Here is a 23,587-nt window from a genome sequence, read left to right as displayed (position 1 = left end):
CCGTGTTCCCTGTACCTCTTTCCCTTTTTTCCCTATACTTCCCTTTTACGTCTGCGAATGAAAACATCAAAGTAACCTGTCTTTGGGCCAAGAGGAGGAGCCGGCCTGGCCCAAAGTCGAGCACCCTACCAAAGCCCTTTATAAAGGAGCCTGCTCTTAGGAGGGAGTTCATGGCCCAATAAAACACGAAATCATCAGAGTGACTGCGGCCCACGGCGTGAACAAATGATCCAGCCTACCTTCCTACTCGCCGTATATATAAGGAATGGAAATCCCCGGCGCCGCCGACTCGACTCAGATCCCGCCGCCCTCAACATCAACAGCCAGTCAGCCGGATCTGCCCGAGGTATGCTTGCGGGATCGTCGTCGTCCTGATCTGATGAAGTTGCGGCGCCGGTTTGTGAACGTGGTGGCCGAGAGCTACTTGAGCAACGTGTGTTCGCTGCACCGCCTGGACGTCTCGCAGCATCTCTTGTACCCATCGACGGCTGAAGCAGAAGCGGCGGCCAAACCAGAGGTCTTCCGGCTATCGCTTCCCGCGCCGGCCTACAAATTCCAACCGGCGGTGCGTGGTATGACCCCAGAGCGGCATCTTTTCGGTCTGGCGAACCCCCGGATCAGCGAGAGCAGGATCCTCTGGAGAAGCCAGGAGGGGAACACCTTCGTCTTCCACGCCGACTCGCACACCGCCTGGTCGATGCCCAGCGGCCTCAGCTACGTGGGTAAAAGCCCCATCGTCATCTCCGTCGCCGACGCCGATGCCCCTGGGGAAGCAGAGGACCTCTACGTCATGTCCTCCAACTGTGACTCTACCTCAACTTCCAGGTGCTCAGATTCGACCACTCCAAGCCAAAATTCCCAAACCGAGTAACTTATCCATTATGGGCATGGGAACGTCTTCCGCCGCCGCCGCTGTTCGAGAGCTCCTCCATCCACAGCCACGCGGTGCTAGACGGCGGCCGCATCATATGCGTGTCGGCCTGGTCCCCCCCCCCCCCCTTCGGCGGCACCTACCTGTTTGACACGGTGAGGCGCCAGTGGATGCGGCATGCCACCAGCGACTGGCAGATGCCCTTCTTCGGTGCGCCCCAGTACGTCCCCGACCTCGATCTCTGGCTGGGCGTCTCCTGGTCCGGCGACGACGAGGACGAGGACGACAGCGACAGGCACCACCTGTGTGCGTGGTCGGACCTCGGTGCCGCCGTCGCCGCAGCCGCCAGGGGTGAATACAGACCCTCGGTGACAGTGAAGCATCACTGGAAGGAAGGCCTCGAGACGCCCGTAGGGTGGCACACGACCTCCAGCGGAGGAGTTCGGCTGGTGGCTCCAGCTCCAGCGCTACAGTATTTTCTTCTCACATCGTTCCAGCTCTAGCATCCAGCGACCAGACATGTAACAGTATTTTTCTCTCACACAACTCCAGCTCCAGCCTGCCGAACACAGTGATAACAGGTGGGGACGGACGAATACGATGAGTGCCAGATTATAGGTAAGAGGGCAGCTCTGCTCACTGGTGTGGAGCTGGTTCGATCCTCTTCTTCGGAAGAAGGGTTCAGGATGGTGGTGCACAAGTCACTGCGTTACATCTTCCGTCGAGAAAGGATCAGCTGGGTGCTATAAATCAAATCAAATAATCGTTGCGCCTCCCATATATCGTAGTTGTTGGCTGTTCCTTCTAGTATTAGAAATGGCCTGTGTACCAGGCAGTACTAGCTAGATGTAGATGCGCCGTCATCTATCTGTATCATCAGTACCTTATTGTTATCTATGATCATCTAAAACATGCAGCTGTTCTTTTTCGCCTTATCGGAATTAATTTATGCATCACTAAATTGCTACTATTTTCAGCACTGGTTCGGTCTTGGGGCTAGCGTCCGCGAGCTCCTCCGCAAGGGCCACGACGTGATGGTAATGGAACAGAGCGGCGGCGGCGGCGGCGGGCAGTGGCCGTACGTCCCCGAGGACGACGGACGGCGGCGGCGACGCCCTAGGCGTGCACAGCAGCATGTACGCCTCCGTCCGACTCATCAGCCCGAGGGAGCTAACGGCCTTCTCCTTCTCTGACTTCCCGTACGTTCTTTCCCCAGCATACGACGGCACACCGGCGACGCCCGGCGGTAGGTACCCTGGGCACGCCGAGTTCCTGAGATGCATCAGGGACTTGTGCGACGCGTTAGGGCTTATGGACGTCGTCAGGTTGAAACCAAGGTCCTGCACGTTGGCCTGTCGCCGCCGCGCGGGCCGCTGACATGGTGACCATGAGGGCGAGGCGGTCACCACGTACGGAGGAAGTTTCTGGGATTCTTTATTTTTGCAAATATTTCGGAACATGCAAATAAAGGCTAGAAGTGGCACCGGTGCAGCAGTGGTGGCAGGGAGCCTCGACGGCGTGCCGAGGAGCCACGCCGACGACGCAGCATCGGGCGTCGCGGGCTGCGCTAGTGCGGTCACGGCCGTCGGAGAGGTGAGCGGAGCGTTCACGGCGCAAGCAGCAGCGGCGACTGTAACCGCTAAATTAAAACTCTAAATTAAACATAATGACCATCATTTGAATACATCAGGCGCATTAGCTTAATGGTTTAATTTGACGGTCCTTTCTCAACCCACGGCCCGATCGAAATAACACTGGTAGTCCCACGCGAAGGCGGGCGCAGATGGTACAAGCACGATAATTATTTGGAAATACAAAGAGGTGACATACGATAATAAACAACGAGTTTTACAAATCGAGCTCCAATACACCATGACTTACATAATTTACATAAATTGCATAATGTACAAACTTTATAATAGAGAAACAAGTTCAAAAGAAAAGAACCTGCGACTAAACTAACTCCCTGGTTCAGGTTCAACACAACCGGTCAGACCGGTTCCCTACACCGGTCAGACCGGTGCCCTCCCCCGGCCTATACTAAACACCGGTCAGACCGGTCCACGCAAAACTGCAAGGCTGCACACTCAGCCCTCAAGTGTGCAATCCGACGAACACCTAGCCTAGGGGTCTCGATCCACCACTTCCCACCCCTCTGCATCACGGCGGATGAATTTGACACAGCAGGGACAGAAATCAACGTCCGGGTGACCTGAAATAAAATTTGGTGGCAACAAACCCTGAGCAACTAATACTCAGCAAGACTTACCCGACCAGTGGGTATAACTTAGCCCACATACCTAGACATGCAAGGCATTTGGCTGGTGGTTATTTTGCAGAAAGGCGACTAAAGTAATTCCTTACTTTTATTATTTTAGCCCCAGATTCTATATAAATTAACTCTAATCTAATATTTGCATGAATCAACTATAGCAAACATGGTGATGCAACTAATAGTAACAATACAATGTAATCATAACTATAAATATCATTATCAATCTAACATGAAACTACGATGTGACGCAGTGACCAAAGTGCTCATATCCGAGAGCGACTGGCGGCGAATCGATCTGATTTAACCTTGCAAGGTAGACCTAACCAACACGGCACGCGTATGCCCCGTCGGACCACACGCATCAACCCTTCCCCTCCCCGCCTCGAACTACAGAACCGCCCCACCTACATATAGTTAGCCGAGCTCAACGAGAGACCACCAAAAGTAAATATATGCATCCCGTTTCTCCATTACTACTCGATTCGCCCTAAGGGGTGGTGATGAAGTTCTGTACTTTCGAAGCGAGACAGTACTAAGCTTACCGGTTTCGACTACCTCCTACTCCCGGCATGCGGTTAGTATAATTCAAACATGATCAGCAGGGCCAACAACAGTACGGTCCTTAACCGACACAGACGGAACTAAGACACCCAGGAACTCTGTCTTGCTGTCATACCTACATATCCTCATCATTCACGTCTGGTCTCAATTCTCCATTCTTTTCATATCAAATTCAACAACTCATGTACTGGAATATAATTATATCTCATATCTCGCAAGTAACCAAAAATTACTCGACTTCTAAACATCCTATATCTCGCGAGTGTCAAGAGATCACTCGTCTTCTATCGGAAACTATTAAGCATAGCACTTCTATCGGCCTCAAGGTAACCTATGGATCATGCAACTAGAGTTTCAACCAATTCCTAAACCTAATGCACAGGTAATAGAGACATATATATAGGTGTCATAAATTTGAAATAATAGGTCATGCACTGGGGCTTGCCTTGAGTCTGTTGCTCAGTACCGGGGTCAACTGGGCCTTGGGCCTGGTTCTCATGCCGCTCGTCCTGCTGCGGGGCTTGCCCCTGCGGCTCCTGTGGCTCCGCAACCACCTCGTATACCACCTCCTCCGCCGCGGCTGCTACACGTATGCATATGCATATGACATGAGCAATGTAGGTATGATTTACAAAAATTACAAATAACCAGTAACCAAAATCGCTTTCACCAATTTCCACCAACTACCCCTAACTAATCCCTCTCAGCCTCTACCAGCCACACCGGTCAGACCGGTACCCACTACCGGTCAGACCGGTCATACCCAGACCACGAACTGGAATTCTTGGCGCGGCGAAAATCGCCCACCAAAATCAATACCCTTCTAGGAACTAACTCAGGGATGCTACTAAAGGTATTTGACCAGAGGGAATCGCCTAAATCATACAGAACGAGAGATCGACCCACACAAGCCTTAATACCTTGAATGAGCTCCTTCTTGCACGAAGAACTCGAATCCAAGGCACCCCAGGGAGGGAATCGTGGAGAGGAGCGCGTCCCACACCGATTTGATCTTTTCCCAGCCTTGGATCCAATAAAGAGGAGGGATTTGGGGATTAGGGTTTGGGGGAGAAAATGAGAGGGGTGAGCTCGAGCAGGCGTGCTCAGCTCGCTGAGGAGGGGGGGAGTGAGTTGGTGGAGAGAAGAGAGAGAGATTTAAATATTGTGGGGCTCAAAACGGCTGAAACCGGCTCAACCGGTCAGATCGGTTGTCCCGACCGGTCAGACCGGTCCGGCTGAGCTGAGACCTAAACTTTGGTTTTGTGAAGTTTTGTCGTGTAGGTTTGTAACTAATATCTGAGCTTAGTCTTAACTACAAGTGATTAACACCTGAGGTGTTACAGCAACGGCGCTGGAGCTGGCTGTGGGGAACGGAGTCTGCACTGCTAGCGGCGGCAGAAGCTGACTGCGCGGTTTGCACGTTTTTCTCTTTCCTCACTTGCTTCATCCCCTTTCTCTTTCCTCTCCAACCCTAATTCATGGAAGCCATGGAACCAAAGTATAAGAAGCACATCAGTTGACAGTTTGTCCTCAATGAAAGGTAGGTTTATTTATAAATATTTCATATCACAGATAATGTTATTACTAGATTGCTTCTGTTTGAAGTTATTACACATGCGATGATGTTGCCTATAAAGATTTAGCAAAATGTGCATTTGCATCCTAATTTATCACACTGAATACCAGGCTTGCTCGGTAAGGGATTATTGCCATTGCAAAAGCTGGTGCAGTCTGTGATGTTTGTACTTGGTGCTGTAGATATTACACCGCCGCAACCCGGGGCAGGTGTCACACGGTTAAATCGAATCGATTCGCCGTCAGTCGCTGTCGGACATGGGTACTTTGATCAACTGCGTCACATCGTAGTAATATGAAATGGAATATGGATTATATTATATATGTTGATGTCTACTTTGAATTGTGACTAATATTCTATCATGTTTGCTTTAGATGGTTTATGCCAATACTAGATCATAATGAATCTATATAGAATCTGGATCTAAAATATCGAAAATAAGGATCCACCTCTAGACGCTTTTCCTGCAAAATGAACCACCAGCCAGAAAGCTTTGCATGTCTAAATACGTGGGCTATGTATACCCACAGTCGGGTAAGTCTTGCTGAGTATTAGTATACTCATGGTTTGTTGTTTACCCTATTTTCAGGTATATGAGTTAACCAGGATTCGCATCGGTGGGCTCGATATGACGTCATGTCTTCACGACTTGGTAGTTCTCGATTTATTTTTTTATTTTATTTGTTCTCTATTAAAAATGCTCCTCAGGTTAAATTCTTTTCCGCTGCTATCATTTCTTATGTTTATCCTAAATGGAAAGCGGTTTTGTAAATAATTTAAAATTAATTACTATTCTTGTAAAATTTTATCATGCTGATACCGTCTGCGCTCGCCGTCGTGCGAGACTACTGGTATGTTTCGATCGGCCTGTGGGTTGGAAGCTGTCAGGTTACATTTAATTAAGCTAATGCGCCTGATGTGTTCAAATAATTGTGGTTACGCTTAATTAATCCGTTTAACCGGGCGGTTCTGTCACATCTGACCTGTATTCTCGCTCCCTGACCACCCTTGCCGCGGCTCCTCAATCGCGATGAAAGGGCGATGCGCCCTGCGGTGGCGGCGGCCGGCCGTGCGGTGGTTTGAGCAGGTGCAGTGGCGGCGGCCGGCGGCACGTTGGACTGCGAAGGGCATGCAGGCGTTTGGCAGCCGAGCTGCGGAGGATGTGCGAGCGGTGGGCGAAGCGGGGGAGGGGGGCAGCGTGGAGGTGCTCGGAAGGCGGCGAGATTTACGGGCGGGCGCTCGGCAAGCGGCATGATTCAAACAGAGGATCGAAGGTGGCAAATTCAAACGGGCGATCAGGATTAGCTCGCGGCTTAACCAAAAGGAACGAACGAACGGATCGCATGTGACAGTGTAAAAAAAACTTGACCTGCGGGGGGTGAAACCGCACCAATGGCATTATTTGAGAGGTAGAATGACCTTCTCATAGCAGGCCAAGAAAACCCCCGAACCCCTGCCTCACTCGTACACGGGGGCCCGTCGCCTTGTGAGTTAGGCCGGGCTCCACAGTGCTTTGGACGTGGGACAAGTGAGGGAGTTTTTTTAACCCCAGAGCTAAAATTCGCCCCCGAGGGGGATCGAACCCAGGACCTCTGGGGAGTGCCTCCAACGATGCTACCACTACGATAGCATGCCTTTGGCGCATGTGACAGTGTAGACAAAAAAAAACGTCACCATTAGCCTCTTTTTATAGTAGAGATAGAGAAGAGATGGAGAAGAGATTATGAATCAGAACACCCGCCATATGCTTTTGTAACTAAGAGGCAACCTTTGCTATTGTGTTCCTTTGATGACTTAAGCGTAATTAGCATACCTTCCATTTTATAAAGTGCATCTGGGGAATTGTTTCTTTTGATGTTACTCTCTTTGTTCTAAACGTCTAACGTCCTAACAAGCATGAGTACTGTCATGAGAATACTTATAATTAGTGATAAGTATATTATCTTTATTTTAGTTGCATAATGCATACTAGAACCAGTTGGTCCATTACTCCATTTCTGTGTCTGAATCCGCATACATTTACCAGCAGAAGGCGTTTTTTTATATATAATTTTTAATGGTGACTTCTTTAGATGTACTCCTTTTCTCTTTCCCCTCTATATATTCTTTTTCTCAAGGTGTTTGACCAAACCGTCTGACCTTACCGAAAGAGAAGAGCCCACCTCACCAAACGTTCGCGATTGTGGGGTCCTGGATGGTTGGATCGGTGATGAGGCATTGAGGCTGACAAATTTGTTTGTGTGGTCCTAAAGATACAGTTCAGAGGCGTCAGCATCAGCAGTGCGTGGCACAGTCCTCCTTTTTTCTATCTTTTCTTTTAATGAAAGAAGTTGCACAATACATATGCCTAGCACAATCTTCCTAGTCAAAGGAAAACATGAAAAGACCACACTCATTACCTTCGTCAAGCCAATTCCAGTTGATTTTACCTGTTTGTTTGGCATCACATCAAACGATTCAGAGAATCACCGAAACGCTGTTCCTGATTCCTGGTGGTGCCCGAGACAGCCCTGAGAGCTTTCGCATCAGCTTCGACAGGCATATCGATGCGATCACCAAATACCTGGAAGACCAAAGTCGTGGGGAGCAAGATCAGCACTCGCCGCCAAACATCTGAACAGTTGAAGTCCAAGGAAATTGCGTAGTTTTCTCCAGAAACCACAAGAAAAATGAACGCATACAGTGCACAGACATCACGCGACACAACGGGAAAAGAGCATGTAGCAATGATCGAAAACAGAGTGGATAACAAATTTGTTGGATAAACGGCAGTTGGACACCAGATATACATCAGAAATGCACCGGGCCAACCTTGTTCAGAAGCAAAGTCCAAAAGCTTCAGAACTCAAAATTTTTGCATCTCTTCCTAGTCCATTACTCCTATACTCATGTACCATTAACTTCTCAAGCCTGCTATACCAGTACAACGAATTCATCACTCTGTGCAACTCTTTTTTGCTTATCTTTTTCTGTAGAACTGAGATTTCTTCTTACAAGAATATATAATAAAGGGGTAAACATCAAGAGAAAATCTAAACTGGACTCAATGGAGAAAACAGATGAAAAGATGGTGGCAAAAGATCCCAATGATCTCGCTCCAACCGGCCGACGCCTGTCGTCCTTCCCGGGCTCCATTCTCATGTACAATTCCGGGCAAACCAATTCGCCGTGCCTTGAGTGCCAGGTCGTAGGTTAGTTGAAGATCACAAGCAGGTGCACCTAGGAGCAACAAAATCCCACATCCCAGACTGCTGTGCAAATCACCCAAATTTTCACCTATCTATACACAAAAATCACCCGGCTTGCTGCAGAGCAGATGCCGAGTCCAGGCAGCAGCCTCATAGCTACTATACTCGAGCAGGAAACCCAAAATTCTGAAATGTTCTGATCTGACCACCACGCCCTGCTGTGGCAATTACCATTCCCCAGGCGGACCAACTCGGAGCTTGACCAGCACCACTGGGAAGACTGGCACTAGACCGAGGGCTCTGCTTTGTTGGCGTCATGAGCTCTTCGGGCCAAGTTGCTCTATCACCACTGTGATTTGAACTGGTGCTTAGGATATTGCCACTTTGGGCTTGGAAATCACAGGAAGCTTGCAGTTTCTCAGGGACAACATGCAACAGATGATGCTCGGATACACAGTCATGCTCATCGTGCTTCCTGGAGTTTGTTCTGGATACCATTGCCGAGCCAGTAGATGGCAAAGCAACAGCTACTGTCACATCCTGGCAGTGGAAATATTCATAGGAATTGGTGACAGTAACATTCCCCTTGCCTCTGCCTTGTTCAAGATTATCATCGTTTCTCCATATATACACATGGGAATCCTCACTTGCAGAGATCACATACCTCCCACTAGCAGCTAAACAGGCTGAGATTTGGCTGCTAGTATTTCGGAAACCTGAAAGAGTATAGAACAAAGAGTCAGAGCCCTTATACTGGAAACAACTAGAAAATTAAGCATCATATGCATATTGGACCCATCAATGAGCTGATATAACTGTGTTATCATGTTAAGTGAACACGAAGACCTATCACCTCAACAAAGTGGAGACTGACAAGTTTTGTCACTTTGTTAAAAGCTAGGAGATGACAGGAGAAATGCAAAAAGGCTACATGATTCAATCAAGGGAACAGGGAAATGTTTTATTGATAAACAGATGATCGGAAGATGATTTGATTGGTGTGGATCTACTGTAAAGCCTATCACACTACAGACATCAGGATTGTAGCACACCACATAAATCTTCTTAATGAAATGACACAAGGCTCTCCAGAGTTACTAAAGAAAACAGCAACCAAGCTTAATAGTAGCAAACCATGTAAAGAACCAGATAATTGGTACTATTAGTAGAAATTCAATTTCATTTCATAAATCACTTCTTAGAAACAGAGAAAGACACTGTAGCAGTACGGAACTATGCCTTAGAAAAAGGTCTAATATGACAAGCCTCCAACTCTTAGAAAAGTTCCCAGACTCAAATTTGATACCTTTGTACTTGTGAACTAGATTTAGGCCATCAACAACCCTGATTCTTGAATCTGCAGATGTAATAAGCACCCTTGAAGTATTTCCTGGGAGAAACTATTCAAGAAACTATTATTCAGTAAGACAGGGGCTTAATGACAAAAAATTTACTGTGCTTGTAAAGTATACACAAATTTGTGTTCTACTAAGCACCTGAAACCCAGTGATTTTCTTCTGATTGGACTTCTTTTTCTTATTTTGCAGATCAATTTGTTTCTTTTGAAGAAGTCTATTATCTGATCAGAAAAGTAAAAGAACAGGTAAGATCAAAGCCAAAGAAAAACATGGAAACATGACGATCATGCTACAGGTGGAGAGAGGTACCGGATGTATCATAAATATGGCAGCTGCCTTTATGGGAACCAATTAAAGCACTCTTCAAATAAGAAAGAAACATGTTAGACCTTAATACGAAGAAGATAAGACCAAAGAATGAAGTATGGATGATTAGAACCTGTCCATCTGGGGTATAGCAAGCAGCCGTGACCATTTCATGCAAATCATTCCAATCAACGATTTCACGGTTTTGAATGCTCCATATCCGAACTTTTTCGTCCAGTGAACCACTAATGAAGTATCTATCATCAACAGGGTTGAATTGGATGCACGTCACTGTGATACAGGTTCAACATAGGAAAATTTAGGATAATGCTGGCTGAGTGAGAAACATTACATGGTGCAAGGGGTGGATAAATCTTACCATAGTCACTATGTGAGAATGTTTTCAGACATGAAGTGCTCGAGATATGCCACAACTTCACTGTTTTATCCATTGAAGATGAAAGTAAGTACTGCAAAGCATTTGAAAAATGTGTTACTTGGGAAATTTTCTAATGACAGAAGAATCATAGTGGCTACAGGATAACCATAGTGATTTTTTTTTCTGTAAGACATCGGTAGAACTTTAGCAATCATAGTTGGTAAAGAATTTATGAAAGCACTGTTGGCGAGCATAAGTCCTGATATGTAGCGAGCATAGAGAGGTATGGAGTATAGGACATAGAGTACCACTGTAAATCAAGGAATGTCTCAAGTCAAACATATTTTATGCATCTACTCATGCATTTGTGCTATTGGAGGCAACTGGTTGGCCGCGAATTGCAATTGAAATCCCTTCATAAATGTGTCTACGGAGGGATAACACAAACTTGCAAAACCTGATAAATAGTATAGTACTTACCGATTCCTTAATGCAATGCAATGTGACTTAGTTTCAGGCTGTTTGGAATCTGACTAACAAGGATACAATGTGTGTGCTAAGAGATCATAAACTGAGAGTTGAGACCCCACGGCTTGATGCAACATGACTTAGTGCCATATGGCTTGTTTTGCTGCTTCATGATGTTACATAAATTGTGAGTAACGAACAAAGTCCCTTTTATACATGTAGTTAGTCGATATAAATGTTTAAAAAAATGAAAGCACATGATGAAGCAAGATAACTCTTAATTTCTAGAAGTTCACACGCCTAGTCCATAAAATATTGTGAAACACATAATATTTAAATTACTGCCTAAACAAGAAAAAGAAAATGGGAGCTACCATGTTACCAAAACTTAGAACCTTAAATATAAATCATCAAGGGTCTGAAAACTTCACCGCTATGTGCAATTTGATACTCAGTTACCATCATAAGACAATATTGTGCAAGCATTTGCCATGACTTGATAATGGTTATGTGCTGAGAAAACCGTCAATATGTGTTTCTAGATACAAAAAAGAAAAAAAAAATTGGAGGAAGAACGCTAATGGCAGCTAGCAGACACAATCGCATTTATGAATTGCGACCTATTGACTTAAACTTTGGAGCTCATTGCACCGTAAATGCGTTGAACTATGTTGAGTCTTGGAGAAACGGCTAAGGCATATTTCTGTCCTGACATGGTTGGACTTGATTACCACAAAAATAGAAGGCTGAAATAATAAGCTTCATAAAAAATTTCCATTAACATTTCCAGAGTAAAATAAAAACAAGAATTAAGCAATCACTGTCTATTATAATTTTTACACTGTTTATGGCATGCATCTAAATTTCAGCATTCATCAGGTTAATCGTCAAATATCAACTAGGGACAACTCTAAAACAAATCACTATGCTAGAATTACCTGAGATTTGGACCAACAGAGATCAAGCACATCTTCTGAATGCCCCACAAAGGTTCGGATTGGCTTTTCTGACAATGCAAACACATGCTCTGGCACCATAAGCTGGTCCGAACTCACAGACCTCCGACTCTCCAAGAACCTTGCCCGACGCTTCTTCTCACCATTGCTTCCATCCAGACTGGCCAACGCTAATGTTGGCTCCGGCGAACCATTGCACACCATGGCAACAAAAGGATTGCACACCCCATTCTCCTCACGTTTCCTCTCAAACTCGGACACTTCCCAGACATGGATCACGCAGTCCTCACCAGCACTCGCGAGGTATTGGCCATCTGGACTAAACCTGATGCTCCAGATGGACCCATTGTGAGCCTGTATCTCCTGGTTCATGAACAGACCACTGAGTTCCTTGTACGACTTTCCATACTGCCGGACCTTAACGCGCACCGGGCCATGGTGCACGGCTCCGGCACTGTCCTGGCTGTCATCTGTGGCTGAACTGGACCGGCGGCCGCCTTTATCCGAGCACGTGTCCTTCTCGTCGCTGCTGCGGCGGTCGCGGGAGCTGACCACCATGGAGCCGGCGACGTTCCGGATGCTCCGAAGCCAGCTGCTACGCCGTCTGTGTCGCGCTGCTCCGTTGCTGGAGCCGGAGTTGGACCTCTGGATGAGGGTGGACGGGTCGTTGTTTGAGCCGGAGTTGGCACCATTCTCGCGTCGCATGAGCTCCTGGACGATGGGCGAGCGGCCGACGCAGAGGTCAACAAACTCCTCCATGGTGAGCTGCCGGCCCGTGCCGACCTCGCGGAGGTCGAACTCCTCCTTGACCACGAACTCGCTGCCGTCATCGAGGTTTCGGATTAGGCACCTCGGGTCGGCCTCCTCCCCCTCGGGCGTGGCCTCGGAGGAGCCCGAGGACGCCTGGCGCGACCGGGCCCCCAGCGGGGGCTTTGTCGGGACGGCGCCATCTGATCTGGATCGGGAGATGGGCGAGACCGGCGCCGGGCGTACGGGCCCGTCGTAGGAGGCCGATCGGCCCATCTCGTGGCGCGCGAGGGCGGGGTCCCCGGCGAGCCCCATCATCTGGAGCAGCCTCCGGCGGCGCTCCTGCACGGGGGCCGGCTCGGACGTCCACACGTCGAGCGCCGCCGCCGCGGCGGAGGGGCCCCCATCCCGGCGGCGGCGCGGGTGGTCGTGGTCGTCGTCGTCCGAGGCGGAGGTAGAGGAGCAGGAGGAGGAGAGCACGCGGTCCCGCGACTCGTAGAACACCTCCTCCTCCTCTTCCTCCTCCCCGCCGCCGGCGCTCATCTCCGCGCCCGCATTGACCGCGGAGCCCGGGGCAGATCGAATGGACACGGCGCCGCCCACCCGCGGGGAATCGCCCGGCCGGCACGCGCCGACGACGCGGCGGCGAGGACCGAGGGGGGAGAAGCGGAGCGACCGCGACCGCGCCCGCGCGCGGGGGGTGGCGTCAGATCCACCACCAGGAGCACGAGGCCCGCGACCGGTTCGTCGTCGGGCGGGCCAATCGCGACGGGTTCCTGCCCCGTGCCGCGCGCCTGCCTCCTCCGCCCGTGCCTGCGCCTGCTGCCCTCGTAAAGTGGTGGTTGGCGCTGGTGCCGTCGTCGTTGTTATTGCGGTGGTGATGCCACCCCTCCCCTCCTTCCTCCCCCTCCCCGCTGCGCGCGTCGTTGTTGTGGCGGTGTTTACCAGCGCCTACTGTTTACTGTCGGGTAGGCAGGCGGTACAAATCGTCCTCCCCATGGGCAGGGACTTGGGAGGGGGGACGGCCGGACGGGAGGGAAGGGAAGTTAAAAACCCGGCGGCCGCGGGGCCCAGCCGTCAGCCGGAGTCCCCGGGCGCGACAAGTGGGAAAGGGTAACCGCTCCCCACGCCGTTTCGGGGAAGTTGATTAGTGCCAGGGGGCAGGGGGAAGGCCATCGGTTTTTCTTTTTTTATTATTTTTTCTTTCCAGAGAGAGGCGGGGAAAAGGAAAGACCATCAATTTGGGGACGTGTTTTGGAAGTTTTAAAGTCTGTGTATCAGTTCATGCCAACACTATCATGGTGCAATTGGACAGCCGAACATGTTAAAGAAGTAGTTTGCTGAGTTAGTCCGGGTTCGAGAGTCACGGCATAAGCTTCTTACGATGAAAATCAGGAGGACGCCTCTTCCTCTGGTCGAGTTTTTTTTAATCGGTTCATATCTTTATTGTACTATCATACCAGCATGAAACTTATGAGAATGAGAATAACCTAGCCAATATGAGAATGAAATTGTCACTCCTCTCTTCTTATAATAATTACCATATCAACAATTTTACTAATTTAACGCACATGAATTTTTTTTTGAAAAGTTACGCACATGAAATTTATTACTACAGCCTGGCGTAGCGTGAGGTGGCGTGCTGTACAGGCGTCGGCGCAGCGGGGAGTGAAGTACGGGAGGCGTCCGCCGTGCGCCTGGGTTCTTTTTACTTTTCGGTTGCGAGGAATGGGAAAATCAAAGATGCCTATCGCATCGCATCTCCGGCCTCTGCTGCTCTGGTGAAGGTCTCATGCCGTCGGACGCTTTGACGACGTCATTCGTACCCGAGTCCTGTCGTCCACCCACGGGGTTTGATTTGTCGTCTTTCCCGTTTTTCCAGAATGTGGAAATGACTTCTTCTGGCGAATTGAAACAGCGACCGAGGAGCAGGGCAGACAGTATCTGAGTGAAGGTGTCAATGAAGTGAAGCCCTCCTTCGTGCAAGAGCTGCTCGCACAATCGCTCGCACTTGTAGGACAGTAGGAGTGAAACATGGTAAGCCCAAATCTTTTTTTTTTGAAATAAAAGTAAGCCCAAAACTTTCAACCAAAAAAGAAGAAGAAGAAGAAGATGGCGGTGAGCCAAAGCACGTAAAAATTAAAGAACACGCACCGAGCGCCATGTGCCACGGCTAGCAGATTGGCACCACATGCGGCGTGTCAGGACCATCACGCAACAGTCACCAAGGATCCACCCACCCGCAAGTCTCCCCGCGGCAGCGGCCGGCAGGCATCCGATGCTCTGGCAGGACCAGCACCCGCCGCGCCTCCCACTCCACCACCACCCCTCCCGTCCCTCTCAAGCCCCTCTCGCCAGCGGAAACCCTCGCAGGGGCGGCGACACGCCCATCTCCACCCCCCCCCCCCCCCCCCCCCCCGGTCCCCGTCCCCGTCCCCGTCTTCATCAGTTCGTCCCGCTCCGCGCGGCACGACGGCGCGACGCGACGATTGACTCCGGAGTCCTCCGAACTGAACGCCCCCCTCCCGAGCGCGTGCCGCGCACCCGCAAGCGTACGACCGCTGCCGCCGTGCCGCGCGGTCCCGGGGATGGCAGGGGGGGCGCCCGGCTGCACGCACTCATCTGGTGTCCCTTCGGTCCCTGGCGCACGACCGCGGGGCGGGATCGATATGGGTGCGTGGCGGCGGATCGGCGCCAGCCGCCGGGGGGCGCCGCAGCGCCGGCGCGCGCGACATGATTGAGCGCAGGGCGCGCAGGCGCAAGGAGCCAAGGCAAGGGCAGCGAACAGGTGTTGCAACGCAAGGGTATTTTAGCGAAACAGGGAACTGTAGTGGTAGACTTCCATACCCAAGATCGTATCAGCAGACAAACGGCTCCCTGCAGATTATATATGACTACTCCCTCCATATCAAAAAGACTGTTGTTCTTTGACTCTTAGAAACTATATTTGACTGCTCGCCTTATTCAACTTTCTTTTACAAATATTATCACTTTTATTATGACTTATTACATCACTAATGATATTTTAATAATATATTATTTGTCTTATAATATACATAAAAAATTTGAATAAGACCAGCGGTCAAATGTAGTTTCTAAGAGTCAAATAACAACGATTTTTTTGGGACTGAGGGGGTACTGAATATTGACGTCCATACCCAGCTTTTTTAAAAAAAATAAAAAGACATCTATTCCCCTTGTCCACTTTACCCCTTCCCTTGAATTATGCCTTCTAGTAGACTCTGCTGCTCTAAGCAGATAAAAGCAAATCCCTGAAGCTGATCTCCAACATCCCAGAAGAAAATCCCAGCTGAGTTGTGCTCGCCAACAAAGTCAGCACTAGCAATGTCTTTGCTCATAATTTTTTTCCCAGCATGTGAACCTAATACTACTACAACGTGCTGGACTAGGTCGATGCGCACATGACAAGGAGTCAAGGACGATGCTGGACAATACATTAGTCGCAAAGCAAACCCCCAACGTGCTAGCTACATACTTAATCCTCTTCAGCTCTTAGCCTGCGATCTCGTACTATAAAGTTTAGAGCACAGGAGTTTTGACTAATAACCAAGGGTGGTGGACGACGACATGACCGTAACTCTTAGCGCGCACTAGGTCTAATCTAGTAATCCAGTCCGATGCCACTGGCCTGGTGGTGACCCGTGAACAAGAGTTCTGCCAGCAAAGGGAGGCCGACAGTGGATAAGATGAGTGCTTACTCCGTACGTCCAAGCAGCATTAGCACAGGGCCGTGATTAGATTAACCGAAGCAGGCTTACAGCTAACTCTGCTAGTAGCTGGTGGTGGTGCTGCTAACAGCTTTTGCGTGTTGACAAAAGTGGATAGAGGGTGTGCCGGAGCAGTAGCCCTGCTCGGGGGAGCAGGCTGGGGAAAGCCTAGCGCCGTAGCCCGCGTAGGCGGAGGGTGGTACAGGCTGGAAAAGCCTGAAAAGAGCCCCACGGAAAACATGTGTCCCCATCAACGCAGACGATGCTGCTGCGGTGCTGCCGATGGCTGCTGGCTGGAAATGGAGCCGTACTGAAAACATGTGTCCACGCCACGCCACGCCACGCGCGCGCAAATGGAGCCGATCAGCAGAAGCCAGAAGCTAGCACACCGCGCCACGGCGGCTGCCGCATGCATGACCCGTTGCCATCCCCGAACAGTGCCGCGTCGCCGTCGTCGGCTCGTCGCCCCGGCGGGCTCGGAGCTCTGCATAAGTCCTCTTCTGCACCCAGACGGCACAGGGCACATGAACTCCTGAGACTGCTGAGCGAGGCGCCCGTACCGGCCCGCCCGTGCTTTTTAACGCCAAAAGTCCAAGAGCTGCGTTGCAGGGGCGTGGTGGTACGGCGCTGTTCGCCGGCCGATCCGGCTAGCCGACAGCTCCCCTCATCAGTAACGCCTCCGCCGCGGCGACGGCTGAGGAGTAGTGAGGAGCACGGTCGACAGCAGGTTCCCGAAAGTGCAAAGCGCGAACAGAAGCCGGCCACACAGTGCGCGGCCAGCACTGTTCCGCGAGGCGATGCATGATGCATGCGGCCCACAGTGGCAGCTCGCCCGACAATCATTTTTCCGAGCTAAGCAGGGCCATTAGTGTCGGAGCGAAAACGTGGGTACGTGGTGCTCGGGGTACAGGGCGCGTGCCAGCCTTCCTTCCGAGGAGCCGCCGCGGCGCTTCGACTGTCCCTGGACGGGGAGGCATCGTCGTCCCCCGCCAGCGCTGCCGATCGCGAGCGGGCATGCAGACCGGGGCGGCATCGGTTCCGCTGTTGCAGGTCAGTGCACGCGCTGTGCGAGCTCGTGGCGCGAGCGCTAGCTCGACCACCAGCACACCGGTACAATGGATGTAGAAAAGCCTGCAGCAGCAGCTGGCTGCGCTCCGGCCGATCGGGATCCTTCTGGCGTGGCCTGTAGGTGTCGGTCGGCGAGTAATCCTTCTGCTGTGCCTTCAGCACGCGCTTCTGCGTGGATAGCATAGCATCATCCTAAGCTTTCAGATGCAGCTCAGCGCCAAGAGAGAGACCTCCGGCCAGAAAAGCTTTCAGACGTGCCCTAACTGTGCAGAAGTAATAAAACTACTATGGTGGTAGAGCGCGTACGTGAAGCCTCCGTCTCAGTCCACAGCTCTCGCCACGGCAAAACTCACGTGACAACCCGCGGGCAAATGGGTCGCCAATATTTTACGCACTGGACAAGAGTACGTACGAACGATATGAATCTCGGGACCATGCGCGCCATGCTCCACTGTAGGCGAGAGCATATTGCGCCATGCGGAACAGGTACCCTCCGCTGTAGAGGATAAAAGCGGCGGCCCGGTCACTCTGGCAATCGATGATGCCTCCCTCGCTCCCCCCCCCCCCCTCCCTCGTGGCTTGCCCGGCCGAATGATGGGGCCCTCGCCCTGCCCCGGCAGAACGTTGGTAGGGAGCCCCCCCCCCCCCCCCCCCCCCCCGGCGACGTGCCGCCGTGTGCTGATCTGTCGAGACTCGAGAGGAGCCGGCCGGAGACATGCATGCCGCTCGCCGCGGCTTTGCCGCGCATGCCGATCCGTGCGCTTGCCGCTCGATCGGCATCGGCAGGGTGCTACTTGCTCATGTAGTCATGTGCATGCGCGGCCGGCGGCCGGCGGCCGGCAACAGACCGCGGTCGGTCTGCCGATCTCGTCGCCCTCTTGAGCCGGCCGGGCCACGCGCGCGCCAGCCAGGGATCGGGCGCGCGAGGGGTGCGGAGAAAGCCCCGCACGACGGCGACGTCGCAGGCCGTGAGCGCGCCCGTACCACCGGTGCTTTACCAATCTTCGGCCGTACGCCCTGCGGCCGCTCGGTCGCTAGCGGCTAGTACTAGCTAGGCCACGGCGCGCCAGCTGCCTCTGCCTCTGCCTCTGCCTCTGCCGGGTTTCACCAACCGTGCATGTAAGCAAAAGGGAAAGATCAACGGCCCGGGGCTTAGCGAAAGAGGGTGTGCCAAGCCAAAAGCCCAGTCTCCAGACCTAGAAGGACTTAGATATGCGATAGCGATAGGGACATTATAGGACACGCGTCGGGTATGCTTGCTAGCTAGGGAGGAGATGATTAGTTGGACCGCCCGGGGACGTACTAAAGGGATCCTGGAAAGAACATGGCGCTCGGTTGGTGGCGTGATGGAGCTGCTAGTAGCTCGGTGCCTCGATGCTTGGCTTAATTGTACTCTTATATTATTGATGGATTGTTTCTTCAAAAAACATATTGATGGACCAAATAAATTGAGCCGCGCGCTCGTATCCGTGCAGACAACCACAATCAGGTGTCAGCCGGTCATATTAGCTGACCGATTATCGGCAGCACACTGTGTGCTTATTACGGTGGACCTCAAAAAGGCTCTGACTTCCGCACCGAAGACCTGTCCCTTTTGCCGCCGGCGGTGCTCGTCCCGGTCTCTCGCCATCACGGCCGCCGGATCTGACCTTTCTGCGGCTACCTGGTCGATCGCCCCGCTTTGAGCCTCGGACCGGTGACCAAGGTTTCAAAAACCGGTGCTACTGTTCAAAACCGGAACAGTAAAAAATAACTTTTGTATTTTTGAATTTAGAAACATAAAATATAAAAAATCGAACCCGGTTTACCGTCCCGAACCGGACCGAAAACAGGAAAAAAAATCCAGAAACCGGCGATTCCCGTCTATTCAGGGCAGAACCGGGTACGTCCTCGTCCCCTCGAGCAAGGGGGCACCGCGACGCCACATCATGGGACGCAGAGGCAGCCACTCCCTGCCGGCCAGCCCGGGGCCGGCCCGGCCCGGACGGAGCGCCTCCGCCGCATTATTGTACCACCAAAGGATCACGTACCGCGATCATAAAGGTGGCTAGAAGCCCAGAAACTAATGGCCGGAGATCGATCCGTCGGCCGGCCACCACTCTTTCTCCCTGCCAATAATTCCCCGATCCGCGCGCAAGCACGCACGCGCCCGATCCCGAACCCCCTTGCCACAGCCGCCCTGTTGGGCCTTATCGTCCTACTGGACCTTACCTTACTTCGCATCGAGCCGTAAGCCGGCCTGTGAGCCGCAGGCATGTAACGGGCTGAGCCCAGCTAAATGACCTATATACTCGCTGTGTGGGTGGTCGGGCGGTCGGCGAGATCGAACAACAAACTGAACCCTACTATTCCTCTGCCTTCTTCCTATCCGAGACGGCGCCGCCGTGCTCATCGCCGCGCGCTTCGCCGGCAAATCCCATCTCGCTATTATCAGGCACGTAGCAACTGGCATCAGAGCCATCCCAACTTCCGCCGCTCCACCTACTAGAATCGGTCCTGGCGCCTGCCCCTCAGACCACCACCACCGCCGCCACCACCTACGCGCCCAATTCATCTAGCCAGCCACCACCTCCCCAACCTAAACAACGCACGCAGCGACCACCAACTCTCACCACAAGGATGACAACAGCAGAGGAAAAGCTGGATCTCCTCATCACTGAAGTGAAGTCGCTTCAGGCCGGTCAATTGAAGCTGCTCACCACCGTTGACAGCCTCAACAAGTGGAGCATCACCGCCGACGCCATCACCGCCGATCTGGGTACCACCATGAAGGATCTTATGTCGCGCATCGAGGCTTTGGAGGCTGCTACATCACCTGCCTCGCCTCATGCCCCGCCGCGCGAGGAAGAGGGGCGGGCCCATGGCCACCGCGTTGTTACACAGTACCAAGGTAATGATGGGAGGAATTCTTCTCTCCATCACGCCCTGGTCAAGGGTGAGCACCAACCCCACCTTGTTTCCCGTACTTTGGGTTTTCCTGAATCTAGCCATAGGAGAGACAGTGATCATTTCTCTCACAACAGAGATTACAAACTGCCTAAACTTGATTTTCCTAAGTTTGATGGTAGTCACCCTAGGGTTTGGAAGGAGAAATGTGAAAAATATTTTTCCATGTATCATGTTCCTTCACACCTTTGGGCCAGTTTTGCCACTTTACACTTTAAAGGAAATGCGGAACTCTGGTTACAAACATATGAGGCTCAACATGATATAGAAAGCTGGGTAGAACTTACAGTAGCTGTTGATACTAAGTTTAGTAGAGATCTTTATCAGAACTACATGAGGGACTTTATGAGCCTCAAACAAACAGGGGATCTGCAGGATTATTATGATAGGTTTAATCAGGCTATGCACAGAATTTTAGTTCATAATGGTAAATACGATGATATTTTCTTTGTTATAAGGTTCATAGATGGTTTGAAACCTGACATTAAATCTGCCATCCAGTTGCACAAACCTAGAACTATTGATGCGGCCATGTCTCTTGCCCTCCTGCAGGTTGAAGTACTGGATGCTTCCAACAGAAGGTTTTATAGCAAGCCATCAAGGGAATTCAGTAAATATCCTGGCAAATCTCAGCCTACCTCTACAACTGGAATTTTGGGTACCAGCCCTGCTGAGGTCAAACAGGCATCATCACCTGAACAGAAACCCAAGGGAGACGACAAATTGGCTGCTCTGCGTGCTCAGCGGCGCAAATTGGGCTTATGCATGAAGTGTGGTGAAAAATGGGGTAAGCAACACCGTTGCCCTGATCACGTTCCCTTACACATTCTGGAGGAATTTCTGGAGGCTGTAACTGATCATGAGGATTCAGAAGAGGATAAGGAAATTGGTTCTAGTGATGAGGAACTCCTAACACTTTCTTTTGCTGCTACTGAGGGTATTCAAGGCAAGAGAACTCTGAAACTGCAAGGACTGGTTAACAATCAAACAATTCTCATTCTGGTGGACTCAGGCAGTTCCAAAACTTTCTTGAGCACTGCAGCAGCAGAAAGACTCCAGTACTCAGTCCAAGATGCTCCCCTTGTCCAAGTAACTGCAGCCAATGGTGGCACTCTGTCTAGTGACTCTCTGGTTCCTGTTGTGACCTGGTACACTCAGGGACATACTTTCTCCACATCAGCTAGAGTTTTGTCTCTACCTCACTATGACATGATTTTAGGGATGGATTGGTTAGAACAATTCAGTCCTATGTGGGTAGATTGGAAGCGTAAGAAAATGAGGTTCACACACCAAGGGAGAAGGATCACACTGACTGGCATTAAGGATTGCACTTCAGTGTGTCCAAAACTGAAGGCCACCAAACTCAAGGGGCTGCTGCGCAGAGGAGGTATTCATCATCTGGTCCAACTATCTCCTGTTCAGCAAGAGGCTTCTTCTCAAACCACCCCAGCAGTGGTCCAACAGCTTGTGGATAAGCACTCTGAGCTATTTCAACCACCAACCACATTGCCCCCAAGTAGGGAATTTGATCATCACATTGAATTGCTGCCAGGAGCTAAGCCAGTTAACATCAAGCCTTACAGATACTCTCCAGCACAGAAGGATGAAATAGAAAGGCAGGTCAAGGAAATGCTATTTAATGGCATCATTCAACCCAGCACTAGTCCCTTCTCCTCCCCGGTTTTGTGTGGATTACCGTCAACTCAATGCTTTGACTGTCAAAAACAAGTACCCCCTACCTATAGTAGATGAGCTGTTGGATGAGTTGCAAGGATCTGCATGGTTTTCCAAGTTAGACATGCGCTCTGGTTACCATCAAATCCGAGTATCCCCAGCTGATGAAGCTAAAACAGCTTTTAAAACACACCATGGACATTGGGAGTTTAAGGTGATGCCATTTGGCTTAACCAATGCCCCTGCCACCTTCCAAGCTGTCATGAACAATATCTTTGGTGATATGTTAAGGAAATTTGTGTTGGTGTTTGTCGATGACATATTGATATATAGCCCTACATTGGAAGAACATGTTCATCACCTCACTCTGGTGCTCGAGAGATTAAAAGAACATGGTCTTCTTCTCAAGAAATCCAAATGCACATTTGCCCAACAGAGTTTGGAATACTTAGCCCACATTATCAGCAGCCAAGGTGTCTCCACTGATCCAGAAAAATTGCAAGCCATCAAATCCTGGCCAATACCATCAGACATCAAGCAATTAAGGGGATTTCTGGGTCTATCTGGATATTATAGAAAATTCATCAAGAACTATGCTGTGTACAGCAGACCATTGACAGACTTATTGAAGAAACAAGTGCCTTTTGTGTGGACCTCTCAACATCAGTTGTGTTTTCAAACCTTGAAGACAGCCCTAATGACAGCACCAGTGTTAGCCCTCCCAGATTTCAGCAAGGAATTTCAGGTGGAAACTGATGCTTGTGCTACTGGAATAGGTGCTGTTCTTATGCAGGATCATCACCCTATTGCTTATCTGAGCAAAGCCTTGGGAACTAAAGCCCAACAATTGTCCACATATGAAAAAGAGTGTCTTGCTCTTATTATGGCTGTGTCTAGGTGGAAGCCTTATCTCCAACACAAAGAGTTCACAATTCTGACTGATCAGAGAAGCTTGATACACCTCACAGAGCAGAGAATTCATGAGGGGATGCAACAGAAAGCCTTCATCAAGTTGCTGGGTTTGCAATATAAAATTCATTATAAGAAAGGCCTTGAGAATAAAGCTGCTGATGCCTTGTCTAGGCAACCCCCACCAGATGACCTCCATGCTATATCTGTTAGCACACCTAAGTGGTTAGAAATTATAATTGAAGGATACCAACAGGACCAGCAGAGTAAAGACCTTCTCTCTGAACTCAGTCTGACAGGAACCAATGACAGGGGATATACACTGGTTGATGGAGTCATCAAACACAAGGGACGAATCTGGCTAGGCAACCACAAAGAAGCTCAACAAGCTATCTTGCTCGCTCTGCATTCCAGTGGCTTAGGAGGACATTCTGGTATAACTGCCACTTACCAGAAAGTTAAAGCCTTGTTTGCTTGGCCAGGTATGAAACAAGACATCAAGAATTATGTCAACTCTTGTCAAATATGCTCCCAAGCCAAACCTGAACACTGCAAGCTTCCTGGTTTGTTACAACCC

At 50.5% G+C, this 23,587-nt stretch overlaps 1 protein-coding gene across 1 annotated transcript; it reads right to left on the bottom strand.

Annotated features, from left to right (window-relative positions):
* Positions 1–8,010: 8,010 nt before the first annotated feature.
* LOC120642380 (WD repeat-containing protein 44-like) lies at positions 8,011–13,548 on the bottom strand. The gene is made up of 7 exons (XM_039918878.1): positions 11,921–13,548; positions 10,515–10,605; positions 10,269–10,426; positions 10,139–10,190; positions 9,968–10,050; positions 9,778–9,871; positions 8,011–9,187 (listed from the first exon to the last, which is right to left on the bottom strand). The coding sequence occupies exons 1-7, from the start codon at positions 13,226–13,228 to the stop codon at positions 8,631–8,633; spliced, it is 2,343 nt and encodes a 780-aa protein (XP_039774812.1). The 5' UTR covers positions 13,229–13,548; the 3' UTR covers positions 8,011–8,630.
* Positions 13,549–23,587: the final 10,039 nt, after the last annotated feature.

Source organism: Panicum virgatum, chromosome 7K, assembly GCF_016808335.1.
Source record: "Panicum virgatum strain AP13 chromosome 7K, P.virgatum_v5, whole genome shotgun sequence".
NCBI lineage: Eukaryota > Viridiplantae > Streptophyta > Magnoliopsida > Poales > Poaceae > Panicum > Panicum virgatum.
Note: the sequence above shows the minus strand (reverse complement) of the source record. Positions and strands in the feature narration are given on the sequence as shown.

Bases quoted from the DNA above. Each gene is read 5' to 3' on its own strand.
- LOC120642380 (XM_039918878.1), bottom strand. From the start codon at position 13,228: ATGAGCGCCGGCGGCGGGGAGGAGGAAGAGGAGGAGGAGGTGTTCTAC. The intron at 10,606-11,920 runs GTAATTCTAGCA...AATGCTTTGCAG, and splicing joins TCTGTTGGTCCAAATCTCAG to TACTTACTTTCATCTTCAAT. The intron at 10,427-10,514 runs GTAAGATTTATC...CCTGTATCACAG, and splicing joins ATTCTCACATAGTGACTATG to TGACGTGCATCCAATTCAAC.